At 51.5% G+C, this 16,598-nt stretch overlaps 1 protein-coding gene across 4 annotated transcripts in view; it reads left to right on the forward strand.

Annotated features, from left to right (window-relative positions):
• Nucleotides 1–16,598, forward strand: part of LOC144762126 (phosphofurin acidic cluster sorting protein 2-like) — a 642,794-nt gene that overhangs the window by 378,236 nt on the left and 247,960 nt on the right. For all 4 annotated transcript variants that reach the window (XM_078647259.1, XM_078647257.1, XM_078647258.1 and 1 more), the window contains one exon: nt 12,248–12,410. In XM_078647259.1, coding sequence (XP_078503385.1) covers nt 12,248–12,410 — 163 coding nt within the window. The remainder of the gene's footprint in view (nt 1–12,247; nt 12,411–16,598) is intronic.

Genomic DNA, 16,598 nt, shown 5'->3' on the forward strand with positions numbered 1-16,598 from the left:
TTCCCCTTTCGTGGACCAAGCCCATCTTGAGGCAGGAGGCATGACACCTCTGCCCAGGATGGTCTTTGTTTCTGGACCTAGAGAGCGGAGGGATGTCTACCCAGGGGTCCAGAAACTGTCTGGTGGTGGCAAATTGCAGGTAGCCATTCAGGAACCACACCAGGGCTGGTCGCTTTTCAGGGGACATCTCAAATATGCCCTCTGTGTGCATTTTACATTAATTCTCCCTCTGACATCAGTGTGGGTTTGATGTGCTGAGAAGTTTGCTACCAAACTTCCCAGGTTTCAGTAAAGTCATTATGGAGCTGGGTAGGTTGTGATGACTAACTCCCAGACCATATACTCTTTATGGATTTACTGCACGTGCAATGTCTAAGAATGATCTTAAACACTGTAGGGGAATAGCGCTCGTGCAACTGTACCCTCACCTGGGGGCTAGTTCACCCAGCTATAGGGGTGGCTTTCCTATGCCATAGGCAGTGGGTTGCAGCCATGTCAACTCTTCACTTTTCTCCGCTCCAAAACACGCAGCCTTTAATGGCAGTGTGTATGTGTAGAGGTACAAGGCTTCTAAGGGTGGCACAATAGGTGCTGCCGCCCTAAGAGACCTTCCCTGGTCACAGTGCCCTGGGTACCCAAGGTACCTTTTACCAGGGGTTTACCTGTGGCCAGAGACGTGCCAATTGTGGGTACAAAGGTACAGCTTTGGGAAAGAACACAGTCCCTGGGAACTTGATTGGTAGGGACCCAGGGCACACCAAGTCAAAGGGGATCATGTGTCAGGCAAAAAGTAGGGGGTAACCATACAAAAATGGGCACTTTCCTACACTTTTAAAACAGTACAATTTTAAATAGTAGTTTCTTATCTCATTCGGAAAGAAACAGAATGTGTGTACTATAATGGGTGAAAGAACCAATGGATGATAGATCAACAAATGTTAATACAACTTTATATGTATTTATATTAAATATCTATGAGGTACTAAACATTATGTTTGGAGCATAATTGTTTTTGTTTTTTTACGTTGAAGTTATATTTGTTGTTCTTGGGTTAATAATTAAGTATCCACATAGTAAAAATAAAAATAGAGCCAATGCTGTTTTGCAGTTCTTTACGAGTTGTGTACTTGCATGAATGAGGTTTTATGTTTTGCGAGTTTGCCTAGACGCTCTTATTCTGTATGTTTGTTTTGGACATGCAGCTCAACACTTGTTTTGCACTTTGCGGCTTATGCTTATGCTACAAATTTGTGTTTGCTTGTTTGTTTAATGGAAGTGTAAATGAATAACTGGCTCATGGAGTTCGGTATTGCTTCGCAATACGTGTCCTCTCTCTTAGACGCATCCACTCCTTTCCCATCAGTATTGATCTCTCTACTCACAAATACCACCCCGTATGCATCTCTCCACTGCCCTATTAGTCTTAGGTTCATGCCATCTTGAGACAGTTATGACACTTTAGTCAGTAACACTTTGCAGTCTCAGACTTATTGTTGAACTTTTTCCATTATATGTTATGTTATATTGTTATATTATGTATATTAAAAACCGTATCCTGGTGCTGAGCAGATGTGTGTGCCTAGTCCTGCTTCTGATACGCTGGATAATTGAAAAGCCGGTTCTTTAGCTCCTTGCGGAACTCAAAAAGAGAGGAGGGAGCTCTGATGTAGAGTGGGAGGTTGTTCCACCCTTTAGGAGCGGGGTAAGAGAACGCCAGTCCTCCTGGTCTGGCTCTGTGTATGTGTACGAGTCGAAGTCCTGCAGGGTGGAGCCGTCTGAGTGGTCGTTGGAAGGAGCTGCAGCTGTTCAGGTAGGTGGGGCCTAAGTTGTGTAGTGCCTTGAATGTGTGCGAGGAGTTTGAAATGAGCACTTTTGTCTTTCGGGAACCGGTGCAGTTCCCTGAGGTGTGGTGTAATTTGCGTTCTGTGTGGGAGGTTGAGAATGAGTCTGGCTGCCGAGTTCTGGATCGTTTGTAATCTAATAGTGAGTTGCTTGATGATCCCGGCGTAGAGGGTTCTAATCGCTGGTGATTAGGGCCTGAGTGTTGTTTGGTAACCACTTGAAGATCTTCCTCAGCATAGTCAGGGTGTGGAAGCGTGGGTCGGGGAGAAGTGTGGCTCACTGGTTAGGGCGGCAGACCCTGATGCAGAGGACTGGCCCGGGACCAGGGTTCAATTCCCGCCTCGGCGGGTCTTCGGCTCAATTTCCTCGGACCTGATAATTCTCGCCTCGGTGCCTATTCCAATCATGGTCCCACTCTGTGACTCCGGGCAATAGCTTGCTTAATCTCCACACCGGCCCCAATAATGCTAGGATGCCTGGCTTCACCTTGGGGGTGCCCAGGAGTGGGCTCTTTACAGGGAAAGGCCAGGAAGGGTTCCTCTGCGGTATTCGTACAAGCGCCGAGATGCCTCATGGTGATTTGTGCGCTATACAAGTACCACTACATTACACTACGAAGTAGGATGCAGTGACAGTGTTGACTTGTGTGGTCATGTTCATTTTGCTGTTAATTATTATTCTGAGGTTTCTGGCATAGGTGCAGGGAGTGGCACCAGGTTCAGAGGGTCCCACGGTGAGGTGTTTTTGTTGAAGATCGCTACTTTTGTCATGTTGGTGTTGAGCTTCAGACGGTTGGCTTTCATCCAGTTAGTGACTTCGGTCATGCAGACAGTAAACGTGTTTCTTGTGTTGGGCATCTCGTCCAGGAGGTAGCGTATGAGGGAGAGTATGAGTTGCGTGCCGTCAGTATAGGAGAGAATATGTATGTTGGGTGCACGGGTGACGCTAGCCTGAGGGATTATGCATGCGTTGAAGAGCCTGGGGCTGAGCGATGAGCCTTGAAGCACTCGACAGATGAGTTTGCAGGCTTCGGAGGAGTGATGTGCCAGGCTGACAGGTTGTGCTCTATCCGTTAAGAAGAAGCAGATCCAGCAGAGACCGGGTACTTGGGTGCCAATCTCATGCAGGCACCTGTTTGGGCCTAAAAGACCTATTATGGCCGGTACTGCTGTAAAACAAACAAAAAACAATAAAGAAAGACAGACAGAACTGTTCAGAGACTATGTTGGCTTTCAGGTATTACGAAAGCCCTCACCATGGGGCTACACTGAAAGGCGGACTGGTACTCGCTGGTAACCTTCAGCTGTGAGTTTCAAGAATCAGTACCCTCGATTCCCCTGCCCCCAGTTGTATTCTGGTCAGTGAGGTCTATTCAGCGTGCGCCATCCTGCTCTGGACCACACTGTCCATAGCGCGCTGGGAGGGATAACCCCACAGCGGAGGGCTTTCAGAGCGCGCCATCCTGCTCTGGACCACACTGACCACAGTGCACTGGGAGGGATAACCCCACAGCGGAGGACTTTCAGCGCGCGCCATCCTGCTTTGGACCACATTGACCACAGTGCACTGGGAGGGCTAGCCCCAATGCGGAGGACTTTTAGCGCTCGCCATCCCGCTCTGAGTGCTGCCAATGGAGGCTTTTGTTAATCGTCAGAGCATGGCACTTTGCAATACTTCTCTCACATATGCTTAAGAAACCTGTAATGCATTTAAGGGGTCCATCGTAACGCAATTTAAGCTACATTTTGAACAGTGTTCATTTCAAATATATTCACAATGAAATAAAGAATCAGACCTGTCAGTGTGAGCATATGTACAACTTTGAAAAAGTTGATGTGGCAATGGTTAGTTGCAAATAAGGTGGATTTCTTTGAGAGAGGAGGTAATACCAGCTGCTTAGAGCTTCAGTGACACATCTCTGAGCAGGGATGGTCTATGGCACCCGCAACCTAGGGGTCATCCTCGACTCCTCCCTCTCAATGACCAAGCAAGTCAACACCGTCAACAACCTCCTGCTTCAACACCCTCCGCATGCTCCGCAAGATCTACAGGTGGATCCCGACCGAAACAAGAAAAACGGTCACCCAGGCCCTCGTCAGCAGCAGGTTTGACTACGGAAACGCCCTCTACGCAGGAGCCTCGGCCAAACTCCTGAAACGGCTGCAACGAATTCAGAACGTCTCTGCACGCCTGATCCTCGACATCCTTCGCCGCAGCCACATCACACCCCACCTGAGAGACCTGCACTGGCTCCCGGTCAACAAGAGGATCACCTTCAAGCTCCTCCCCCATGCACACAAGGCTCTCCACGACACTGGACCAACGTACCTCAACAGACGACTCAACTTCTACACCCCCACCCGCCAGCCCTGTTTCCCCGACCTCGCCCTGGCCACAGTCCCCCGCATCCGAAGAGCGACCTCCGGCAACAGATCGTTCTCCCACCTCGCCGCCAAGACCTGGAACACCCTCCCCACCCACCTACGGCAGACCCAAGACCTGCTAACCTTCAGAAGACTCCTCAAGACCTGGCTCTTTTATCAGTAGCAGCGCCCCCCCCGCCCCCCACCAACCCCCAGTGCCTTGAGACCCTCACGGGTATGTAGTGCGCTTTACAAATGCCATGATTGATTGATTGATTGATGATATTTATTTTTGCCTTACGGATTTAATAAAAACGTTTTCTGCCTATCCAGTGGCTTCCTCAGCACCATATACTTACCCATGACACCTTGTCCTGTCCCACTACTTCTAGTGATGTCACAGGTCAAAGGTTGTGTCTTATACCGCGCTCCCGACCCCCACCCAGAGGGAGGATCAGAATTTGGCCCTCCTGCCTGGCATTGCAAAGGGCGTGACCTCGATGGAAAGGGCCTGTGTGTATGGGGGCGTGGGGGGGCAGTAAATTGATTGTATTTGTTTCCCAGAGCACTCGGGCTGTTCTGCCCCTCTGGTGTTGCCCTAACAGGGGCTCCTTTCAGAGGAGACGGCTGCCATGACCCAAACAAACACCGTGGCCCCAGTCCATGCGGTGGTCCTGTCGCGGACTCCGGGGTGCATGGCAGAGCGGCAGGGTGTCCTTTCGATGGATAAGGAGTGTGGGGGACGGAGGTCAGTACAATGATGTCCATCTGTACCTGACTCAGCAGAGCAAGACTGGCTATCCTGCCACTATAGCTTTCCACTGGGGTGTGTAGAGCAGGACAGCTGCCAGGGCCCAGCCGCGACCCCGAGCCCCATCTCGGTAGGTCTAGGTTCTACAAGAAGTCATGACTGCGAAGAACATATTTCCATACAGCAATTTCACTCACATCAACTTTTCATCTGGGCCTAGAATGCGCTTTTGTCCGTTTCAGCTTTACCTTTGGTGGCTGCACACTTCGATAAGGCAACTCAGGGGGTCAGACCTTCTTGCAGCCCCTCCGGGCTTCACTCATGTACTGACATCACTTTTTGTATTTACAGCCCCCTAAAGACAGGACTGAGCTTCCAGCATTTGTTCTCCTAGCTTTCTTATTACAACCCCCCTGGTGCCCTGTATAAATGAGTGTACAACGAATACACTATCAGTGAGTGTCTGTCCTTTCTTGCCTCCTGCTCCTTTAGGGCCACTTCTGTTACGGGTTATATGGTAGTTGTCTGGCTGTGCCATTGGTTGGCCTTTCCTGTGATGGGGCCGCCATTCATGTATGTCGAATGGGAGTGGGCTAGCAGTCCCCTTGGTTGTCTCCTGCAGTCGGGCCATGAGTCATGTATGTCGAATGGGAGTGGGCTACCAGTCCCCTCGGTTGTCTCCTGCAGTTGGGCCACAAGTCATGTATGTTGAATGGGAGTGGGCTAGCGGCCCCCTTGGTTGTCTCCTGCAGTCGGGCCACGAGTCATGTATGTCGAATGGGAGCGGGCTAGCGGCCCCCTTGGTAGTCTCCTGCAGTCGGGCCAGGAGTCATGTATGTCGAATGGGAGCGGGCTAGCAGCCCCCTCGGTTGTCTCCTGCAGTCGGGCCCCGAGTCATGTATGTTGAATGGGAGTGGGCTTACAGCCCCCTTGGTTGTCTCCTGCAGTTGGGCCACGAATCATGTATGTCGAATGGGAGTGGGCTAGCAGTCTCCTTGGTCACGTCCTGCAGTCAGGCCCCGAGTCATGTATGTCGAATGGGAGTGGTCTAGCAGTCCCCTTGGTCATGGCCTGCAGTCGGGCCATGTGTCATGTATGTCGTATGGGAGTGGGCTAGAAGCCCCCTCGGTTGTCTCCTGCAGTCGGGCCATGTGTCATGCATGTCGTATGGGAGCATGCTAGCAGCCCCCTTGGTTGTCTCCTGCAGTCGAGCCACGAGTCATGTATGTCGAATGGGAGTGGGCTAGCAGCCCCTCGGTTGTCTCCTGCAGTCGGGCCATGTGTCATGTATGTCGAATGGGAGTGGGCTAGCAGCCAAATCGGTTGTCTCCTGCAGTTGGGCCACGAATCATGTATGTCGAATGGCAGTGGGCTAGCAGTCCCCTTGGTTGTCTCCTACAGTCGGGCCACGAGTCATGCATGTTGTATGGGAGTGGGCTAGCAGCCCCCTCGGTTGTCTCCTGCAGTCAGGCCATGTGTCATGTATGTCGAATGGGAGTGGGCTAGCAGCCCCCTTGGTTGTCTCCTACAGTCGGGCCATGTGTCATGTATGTCGAATGGGAGTGGGCTAGCAGCCCCCTTGGTTGTCTCCTGCGGTCAGGCCACGAGTCATGTATGTCGAATGGGAGTGGGCTAGCAGCTCCCTCGGTTGTCTCCTGCAGTCGGGCCATGTGTCATGTATGTCGAATGGGAGTGGTCTAGCAGCCCCCCTGGTTGTCTGCTGCAGTCGGGCCACGTTTCATGTATGTCGAATGGGAGTGGGCTAGCAGCCCCCTCGGTTGTCTCCTGCAGTCGGGCCATGTGTCATGTATGTCAAATGGGAGTGGGCTAGCAGCCCACTTGGTTGTCTCCTGCAGTCGGGCCATGTGTCATGCATGTCGTATGGGAGCATGCTAGCAGCCCCCTTCGTTGTCTCCTGCAGTCGGGCCACGAGTCACGCATGTCGTATGGGAGTGGGCTAGCAGCCTCCTCGGTTGTCTCCTGCACTCGGGCCACGAGCCATGTATGTCGATTGGCAGTGGGCTAGCAGCCCCATCGGTTGTCTCCTGCAGTCGGGCCATGTGTCATGCATGTCGTATGGGAGTGGGCTAGCAGCCCCCTTGATTGCCTACTGCAGTCCGGCCAGGAGTCATGTATGTGGAATGCGAGTGGGCTAGCAGTCCCCTTGGTTGTCCCTTACCGTCGGGCCACAAGTCATGTATGTCGAATGGGAGTGTGCTAGCAGTCCCCTTAGTTGTCTCCTGCAGTCGGGCCACCAGTCATGTATCCTACAGTCGGGCCACGAGTCATGTATGTCGAATAAGAGTGTGCTAGCAGTCCCCTTGGTTGTCTCCTGCAGTCGGGCCACGAGTCATATATGTCGTATGGGAGCATGCTAGCAGCCCCCTTGGTTGTGTGCTGCAGTTGGGCCATGTGTCATGTATGTCGAATGGGAGTGGGCTAGCAGCTCCCTTGGTTGTCTCCTGCAGTTGGGCCATGTGTCATGCATGTCGTATGGGAGCATGCTAGCAGTCCCCTTGGTCGTCTCCTGCAGTCGGGCCACGAGTCATGTATGTCGAATGGGAGTGGGCTAGCAGCCCCCTTGGCTGTCTCCTGCAGTCGGGCCATGTGTTATGCATGTCATATGGTAGTGGGCTCGCAGCCCCCTTAGTTGTCTCCTACAGTCGGGCCATGAGTCATGCATGTCGTATGGGAGTGGGCTAGCAGCCCCCTTGGTTGTCTCCTGCAGTCGGGCCACAAGTCCTGTATGTCGAATGGGAGTGGGCTAGCAGTCCCCTCGGTTGTCTCCTGCAGTCGGAACACGAGTCGTGTATGCCAAATGGAAGTGGGCTAGTGTTGGACTTGGCCCTCTTGGCAGGGTCATCCCTGAACTTTTTGCCTTCCTCCAATATTCTCTCTAACCTGTTGTTGTTGGTTTAATGACTCTGGGCACTTTACCACTGGTGACCAGTGTTAAAGTGCATATGCTCTCCCTGTGCAAAATGTATATGTGATTGATTTCCATGATTGGTTCATTGGATTTACTGTCAGTCCCCAGTAAAGTGCACCAGGAGTGCCAGGGCTTGTAAATGCCAATACTGCTAGTGGGCCTGCAGCGCTGGTTGCGCCACCCATAGAAGCAGCCTTTTAAAATGTGTCTAGGTCTGCCATTGCGGAACCTGCGTGCCGTCTGGTACTGTCATGCTGGCTGTGCAAGTGCACACACTTGCCAGCCTCTAAACCTTCCCTTTGCTTCATATTAGTCACCCCTATGGTAGGCCCAAGGGCAGGGTGCATTGCAAGTGTAAGGTAGGACATGCTCTGACGTGTGTGGCATGTCCTAATAGTGAAGTACAGCCAATTTCATTTTTCACTATTGTAAGGCTACCTGTTCTCTTAGGCCAAGATGGGCTGCTGGAATTATTACACTCTATAATCCCAGCAGGCTCAGGGAACATGGTAGAAAGTCAAGTTTAGTATGCCTGAACTCAGAATAATAAAATACTTCTTTTAGTAAAGTTTATTTTAATATCCTGTGTTTGCAAATGTTACTTTTAGAAAGCTAGCATTTGCTTGCCTAACCATTTCAGCCCGCCTCTGCTAGGATGTGTATCTGACTGTCTGGGTTATGTGAGTGACAGGGCTGGGGGATGACAGGTGGTGAATGCAAGGATTACACCTTGGTGGGAGGTGGGAGTGCCCCTGGACTCTGAATAGGGCTGTGCTCTGCCACCACAATGCTGGCTCCACCTCCTGGAGAGCGACTGATGACTCAGCCCCACACCTGGCCCAGGAAGAGGGAGGAATGTCAACAGAGTACTCCTGGCTGCCCCTGTCCTCACAATGCTGGGTCCACCTCCTGCGGATCGTCTGATGTGCCTGCCCCTTACACTGAAAGGAAAAGCCAGGAACAGCACAACAGAGTGCTTCAAAACTGAATTAGGCTATGCAAAGGCCCCCCTGGCCTGAAAGAACAAAAGAAACTGAGTATAATTATAGGAGCCCTGCTCCCAAGAAAAGAGATCCTGTTTCCCACAACGAACCTCTGCCCAACTAGAAGGAGATGAAGAAGCTGGAAGGACTGGCCTGCTGTCTGCCTTGCTGAGGAAGGAGAGGAGAAGACTTTCTAAAAATACTTTGCTGACTTGTGCTTGAAACTTTCTTCAAGGGCTTGATTGAGCTTGCCCCCTGATCTGAACCCCAGGACCAGTGGGTTCTCCTGTGCTTTGGCTCGTCTGATATCTGAGGCCGAGTATTTCCTCCCGCCGGTGGTGAAGTCTGCGCCCTCTCGCCCCTCCTAGGGCCGTGGCACCCAGGAGTCCGCCTGCCTGCTTGCCCTTAAGAGCCTCGCTCTGTTTAGAGTCGCTCTCTGCCCTCGGGCTAAGGCCGGCCGCTCCTCTGCCCCCGCCTGCTGCTGGAGTGCCCGAGCGCGTCTTTGCCCCCTCCCGCCGGAATCCAGGACCCAAGAGCAGTCTATAGCCCGGACGGCCGCCCGTGCTCGACACTGCACCCGGCCGCCCCGCTTGCCCTTTCGTCCCAGGAGAGGCCACGCCGCATCTTGAAGGGACCCCACCTCGGTACAGTCCATGCTGAGGGCTCCCGTGCTGCGCCCCGCCTGACGGAGATTGTCCGCCTTTGACCAGACCCCCAAGCACTCTCCGTGACTGCCGCACACTCGTGGAGTGCGCCACGGGAACCGGAACACACTGTAAGCCGTACCGACCACTTCCGCGCACAGGGCTTGTCTCGGGCTCGGGGCACGCAACGTTCTTCTTTCCCCGTAGCCCTGTGCGTCGCTTCAGTGGTCCAGGTACGTCCCCCCTCGTCACGACTGTGCGCTTAACTGTGACCACCCGAAGCCCGGTTCTGTCTTGACGTGCCTCGTAGCGCCTTTCCAAAGCACACTCGAGCCTCAGAGCCTCTGGGCAGCAGCACGCAACCGTGTGACAGCCCCATACGCTTCACTGTCGGGAGCAGTACGTCGCGTACCCCGGCTCACGCGAGAAGCGTGAGTATTAGAAGGGTGGTCGGGATTTCACCCGTCCGAAGCGCCCCAAAGCGCTACCGAGTGCCTGACCGAGTCCCTGAGGCCCCAGAGGGGTGGAAACCTGCCTATATCTGTTAGGAAACACTAAGAGAACTGTTTGGAAGTAAAAGAGACTAAAAGGAAACATTTGAACTGTAACAAAGAACACTTGCCTATTTACAATCTTGTGGCCTAAGCTAAAAACTTTATACTGGTCTTGTATTTTTACATATCCACAGCCAGGTGTCCATTTGTGGGGGATTGATATATTTACTGTGTGTGTGATTACAAATGCTTAACCCAATAACGCCTGAAGAATAGCCTTGGCTGCTCACGCCACGGGGTGAGCAAGGGTAATTCTAAGGGGTCATCCTTCGCCCTGACTTAGAGGAGAGGTATGGTCTCCTGCTTGTCTCCTGCTTGTCACAAGTGAATACTTGCGCCAACCAGAGACCCCCAATTCTAACAGCTAGCAGTCCCCTTGGTTGTCTCCTGCAGTCGGGCCATGTGTCATGTATGTTGAATGGAAGTGGGCTAGCAGTCCCCTTGGTTGTCTCCTACAGTCGGGCCACGAGTCATGCATGTCGTATGGGAGTGGGCTAGCAGTCCCCTTGGTTGCCTCCTACAGTTGGGCCATGAGTCATCCTTGTCGAATGGGAGTGGGCTAGCAGCCCCCTTGGTTGTCTCCTGCAGTCGGGCGACGAGTCATGTATGTCGAATGGGAGTGGGCTAGCAGCCCCCTCGGTTGTCTCCTGCAGTCAGGCCACGAGTCATGTATGTCGAATGGGAGTGGGCTAGCAGCCCCCTCGGTTGTCTCCTGCAATCGGGCCACAAGTCATGTATGTTGAATGGCAGTGGGCTAGCAGTCCACTTGGTTGTCTCCTGCAGTCGGGCCATGTATCATGTATGTCTAATGGGAGTGGGCTAGCAGTTCCCTTGGTTGTCTCCTGCAGTCGGGCCATGAGTCATGTATGTCGAATGGCAGTGGGCTAGCAGTCCCCTTGGTTGTCTCCTGCAGTCGGGCCATGTGTCATGTATGTCGAATGGGAGTGGGCTAGCAGCCCCCTCGGTTGTCTCCTGCAGTCGGGCCACGAGTCATGTATGTCGAATGGGAGTGAACTTGCAGCCCCCTTGGTTGTCTCCTGCAGTCGGGCCACAAGTCATTTATGTTGTTGTCTCCTGCTGTCGGGCCACAAGTCATTTATGTTGAGTGGCAGTGGGCTAGCGGCCCCCTTGGTTGTCTCCTGCAGTCGGGTTACGAGTCATGTATGTCGAATGGCAGTGGGCTAGCAGTCCCCTTGGTGGTCTCCTGCAGTCGGGCCATGTGTCATGTATGTCGAATGGGAGTGGGCTAGCAGCCCCCTTTGTTGTCTCCTGCAGTCGGGCCACGAGTCATGTATGTCGAATGGGAGTGGGCTAGCAGCCCCCTGGGTTGTCTCCTGCAGTTGGGCCACAAGTCATGTATGTTGAATGGCAGTGGGCTAGCAGTCCCCTTGGTTGTCTCCTGCAGTCGGGCTATGAGTCATGTATGTCGAATGGGAGTGGGCTAGCAGTCCCCTTGGTGCTCTACTTCAGTCGGGCCATGTGTCATGTATGTCGTTTGGGAGTAGGGTAGCAGCCCCGTTGGTTGCCTCCTACAGTCGGGCCAGGAGTCATGTATGTCGTATAGGAGTATGCTAGCAGCCCCCTTGGTTGTCTCCTGCAGTCGGGTCACGAGTCATGTGTGTCGTACAGGAGTAGGCTTGTGGCCCGCTTGGTTGTTTCTGACAGTCAGGCCAGGAGTCATGCGTGTCATATAGGAGTAGGGTAGCAGCGCCGTTGGTTGCCTCCTACAGTCGGGCCACGAGTCATGCATGTCTTATAAGAGCAGGTTAGCAAGGCCCCTTGGTTGTCTTCTGCAGTCTGGCCACGAGTCATGTATGTCGTACGGGAGTAGGCTTGTGGCCCGCTTGATTGTCTTCTGCAGTCCGGCCACGAGTCATGTATGTCGTATAGGAGTATGCTAGCAGCCCCCTTGGTTGTCTCCTGCAGTCGGCCCACGAGTCATGCATGTCTTATAAGAGCAAGTTAGCAAGGCCCTTGGGTATCTCCTACTGTCGGGCCACGAATCATACGTGTCCCATGGGAGTAGGCTACCATCTATCCTATCGTCAAGCCACCACTCATGCGTGTCGTACTGTGGCAGAACTGTTTTATGATGTGGGTCGATAGAGCCACCACTCATGCGTGTGGGCTGGGTAGGAGGACACAGGTTGACCTCTTTGTTTGGTCTTTCTTCTTGTGCAGGTGATGCAGCACCCAACGGAAGGAGAGCAGGTGCTGGGGCTCCACAGGAGCATGAAGGACATGAAGCTCCGCGTGGCTGAGGTCAGCGTGTACTCCCTGTCCAGTCAGTCCATTGACCATGAGGACACCACTGTTCCGTCCAGGCCCAAGGGCAAGTCCTCTGGTGAGTCGAGCAGCACCGCTCTTGCTTCCTCTCTTACTTTACCCGCTCTTGACTCTCTTCTCTGGTAGTTCGCCTGGTGCGGGAAGAGGATACGCACTGGCAGGAGGGTGTACAGTGAAGAGCAACATACAATGCACATGTGAAAGTTATTAACATGAGATGATGGTGTGGGTTTGTATGTGCATTGTGCAGGTAATGGGGTAGCACAAACGCAGTGTTGGCACAAGGGCTGTGTTCAGTGTGGAGGGTGTGCTCTACCACTGAAGTCCTCAGGTGTCGCACATCGCATGTCTTGAGTATCTTTACTACTTGTCCTTGGTTTCGGCAATGGCTCTTCTCTTTAGTTGGAAAACGAGGCAGTATCTGTGAGGCCTGCACAAATAACATGTGACATCTATCCTTTACTGGGAACCAAACACCCTAGGGCAGCGCCTGACTCTCAGAGGGTAGCAATGCAGAGCAGTCTAAGGCTTACTCAAGGGAGGTGGTGTGGGCTAGTAATCGCCTTTACAGGTGCGCAAAAATAACACTCAATAATTGATTTCCAGTCTGTACTTTGCTTTATAAAAGTAAGAGTACATTTATTAAACACACACACACTACTCAATACTATACACCAATGTACAAATATACATAAGCTGTTGGAATTACTTTGTGACATTGTATAACATCTCCACCCCTCCCGCAGGGGCGGTGGGGTCTAGTACCACCACTCCCATGTATGCACATCATCTTGCCCCATAATGCAGTGGGTTGACACAACCTGGTGCGAGGGCCTTGCCAACTGGCACCATCCATCCCAGTGGCGACCTACCCCATCATCTCAACAAGCATTAAAAATGGGTAATCCTGCCCTGGAGACACATAACCCTGACTGAGCCTCTCAAACTGACCGTCCAGTATGCACCTCTACATCTTTAGTGGCCCATAGTCTGGGTTGTTCTTCCCCCAACGCAGTAGCAAGAATACATGTTTGGGCATCACTTCAAATGAGGTACTCAGCGTAGCTAATAACCTTTGTAATGCATTGTAATTAAAGCCCCTAAAAAGCATCACAGTTGAATCACAGGATTAGGCATATACAGCCAGCATAGTTGTCCAGAAACATAACCCCACTTTGCTTATGACTCCACCTTTCACATGTACTTCACATTACACATGTGACTTGCAGTCCCTCTAAAAAGAAATAACATGGGTAAATGCATTTCTGGTGCAATTACACCTCTTCACCTTCAGGGGATGCTCTCTTCCAGACATCCCCAAACTCAGCCCTTCACATTTCACTCCTTGGTGCCATACTTAACACAACCCCCAGCTGAAAACAAAAGTTCCAGCCACGTGATGCTGTTGACGGCTGGGCTGAGCCCTTGAGGGGTTATATTGAGTTTTTGAAACAGTCACAAATGTAACATTTTAATTGTTATTCAAATCTGAATGACTGACAGATATTTCACCATTTGGCAACACACTCTCTCGATGTGGAGACCTTGTTATACAATCAATTTTGCTGTGGCCAAGCGAGGGTGAAGTGAGCACTCCTAACCTGTGGGGCAGATGGTTGGTGAACCTGTTCACATGGTTTTCAAAGCTCCAGCCTGCAGATGTTTGAGAGCCATGTCTCCTGCGTCATAAGGCAAATTATGAAGAAATAATTGTAGCCGCAGGTTTGAAGATGTGGGACTATTCAACCCCTTCCTAATGCCCGAACTAGGTTTCCTGCTTCTACAGCTTAATGAGAAAGGGAAAGACCATTAAAAGCCTATTGATTTCCATCCAGGGTTTCCTCTCCTAAATCATAACCCAAAACCTGCTGAAATGTAGAAAAACAGACCCAGGCACCAAACTGCTGGTGGGCCAAAGGTTTCAGGATCACTTCTTGTAAAGAAGAAGAGTGGAGAAGTGTGGCTCAATGGTTAGAGCGGCAGACCCTGATGCAGAGGTCTAGCCCGGGACCAGGATTCAATTCCCGCCTCGGCGGGTCGTGGGCTCAATTTCCTCAGACCTGATAATTCTCGCCTCGGTGCCTAGTCTAATCATCGGTCCCACTCTGCAACTCTGGGCAATAGCTTGCTTAATCTCCACAACGGCCCCCACAACGCTAAGGATGCCTGGCCTCCACCTTGGGGGTGCCCAGGAGTGGACATTTCACAGGGAAAAGCCAGGAAGGGTTCCATAGCGGTATGCGTACAGCGACAGGAAACCCCAGTTGGGGTATAAGTGCGATTTACAAGTACAAATTTCATAAAGAATAAAGTGTTTTAGGAAAACAGCAGTGCTCTGCCTTGTCAGTTTCTGAGCAGAATTGTGAATCAAAAGACAAATGGAAAATAGGCCGTATGCAAAGAAGACTGAAATTGAAGGCCTGGAAGCGTAAGTGGTTGAAGAGTGCACAATCAGTCCAAGAGTGCTCATCCCCTTGACTTGTAAGAACAAGTGGTGCGGATCATCTCTGCTAATCTCTGCTATTAGCATATGTGGAGAGCGTGGCCGCGCACGCATATCGATAGTCTGCGGTGAAGATCCGATGGAGACTCTAGCCGCAGATTCCTTACATGAGAATATTCCCCCAGCATCAGCCTGGATCTGGAAGTTTCTGGGTGAGCAGTGCCCCTGCAAACCAGTAGGTTGCTTCGTTCTCCTCCGCAAAATGTCTGCCGTGCTGGAAGTGTTGTGCACGGTGCCATCAGTTTTTTTCTTTCCACGATAGTCAGCGCAGATCCCAAGAAGGAATATCCCCCAGTCACCTTTTGACTGAACTTTTTTTGACATGTTGTCTAAGATTGCTTCAGTCATTGTCTCCTTGTGTGAAGGATGTCCACCAGAAAGGCAGATTATAGCTATGCCACACCTGTCATTGCCAGATGTTGGCAATGGAACCGCATTTGGTTTGTTTCTGGTCTTGAGCGAGACCACAACGCCAAGACATGCGAGGACTGCAGCAACTTACATGCTAAGAGAGCACTCCTTCAAGCTGCTCGCCGCCCCACGTGGCAGACCTCCCATATCAAAGCAAGTGCCTTATTCATATGACAGGTCTGGATTGGTGGCGATTGACATGGGTCTGGCGACCATTGTGGATACTAGTCTTTAGGAGACCCCAAGGACAACTGTTATGAGGATCTGGCGGATGCCAGTAGACTGGGCACCTCTCCAGACACTGACCCGTTCTCTCCACCTACCGTGGCTACGTAGGAGGGAGCCTCATCCAAAATAGTGGTGTGGAGGTCGTCTGAGGTCCTGGACCTTAGGCTACCCTCAGAGGCAGCCACAACAAATGTCTTGATGGAGATGCTTTATTCTGGAGTTCAAACCATCACTCCCATTCAGTGAATCCCTCACCGACGTCCTACTCGGGCCTGGACCAAACACTGCACAAGGGCTCCTGTACATAGAACAATTGCCCGCTGCCATCACCCTGCCTCAGGGGACCCCAGATTCCTCACCAAGCACCCCACCCCATCCCAGAGAGCTTGGTGGTCAAGACCTCCACCTCCAAAGTCAACCTTTGCACATTCTCCACCATTCCACCAGATAGGAAATCCAAAAGGCTGGATACCTTCGGGATAAGGATGTTCTCTTCTGGCAGCGTGGCACTACGCTCGGGGATCACTGCGTGCCTCTTGGGATAATACTCCCATATGATCTGAGACTCGGTTGTTCAAATGGAGCCAGTGGTCTCAGAGGAGGCCCAAGCCATACTCTCTTAAGCAATAGCTGATGGAGTGTCTGTGTGTCATCCTGCTTTAGGTTGTGTCTTGTTGGTTACTTAGTTGTATTATTGTGTTTTGTCTCATTGGTTGCTTTACTTATATTTTTGTGTTCTGTCTCTCGCTGGTTGTTTTACTTGTATTTTTGTGTTGGGTCTCTCATTGGTTGGTTTACATGTATTAATGTGCTGTGTCTCGTTGGTTGCTTTTGTTGTATTATTGTGTTGGTTGTTGTTGGCAGCTTTTGTTGTAATATCGTATTGTGTCATTGTCTGTTTAGTTGTATTATTGTGTTCTTTCTCGTTAGTTGCTTTAGATGTATTATTGTGTTGTGTCTCGTTAGTTCTTCTAGTTGTATTATTGTGGTGTGTCTTGTTGGTTGATTTAATTGTATTATTGTGTTGGTTCTCATTGGCTGCTTTAGACGAATTATGAAACAACCATCCACCAGCATTGTTTGTGCCATCTTTGTTGGCATCAT

This window comes from Lissotriton helveticus, chromosome 6 (genome assembly GCF_964261635.1).
Source record: "Lissotriton helveticus chromosome 6, aLisHel1.1, whole genome shotgun sequence".
NCBI classification, from domain to species: Eukaryota; Metazoa; Chordata; class Amphibia; order Caudata; family Salamandridae; genus Lissotriton; species Lissotriton helveticus.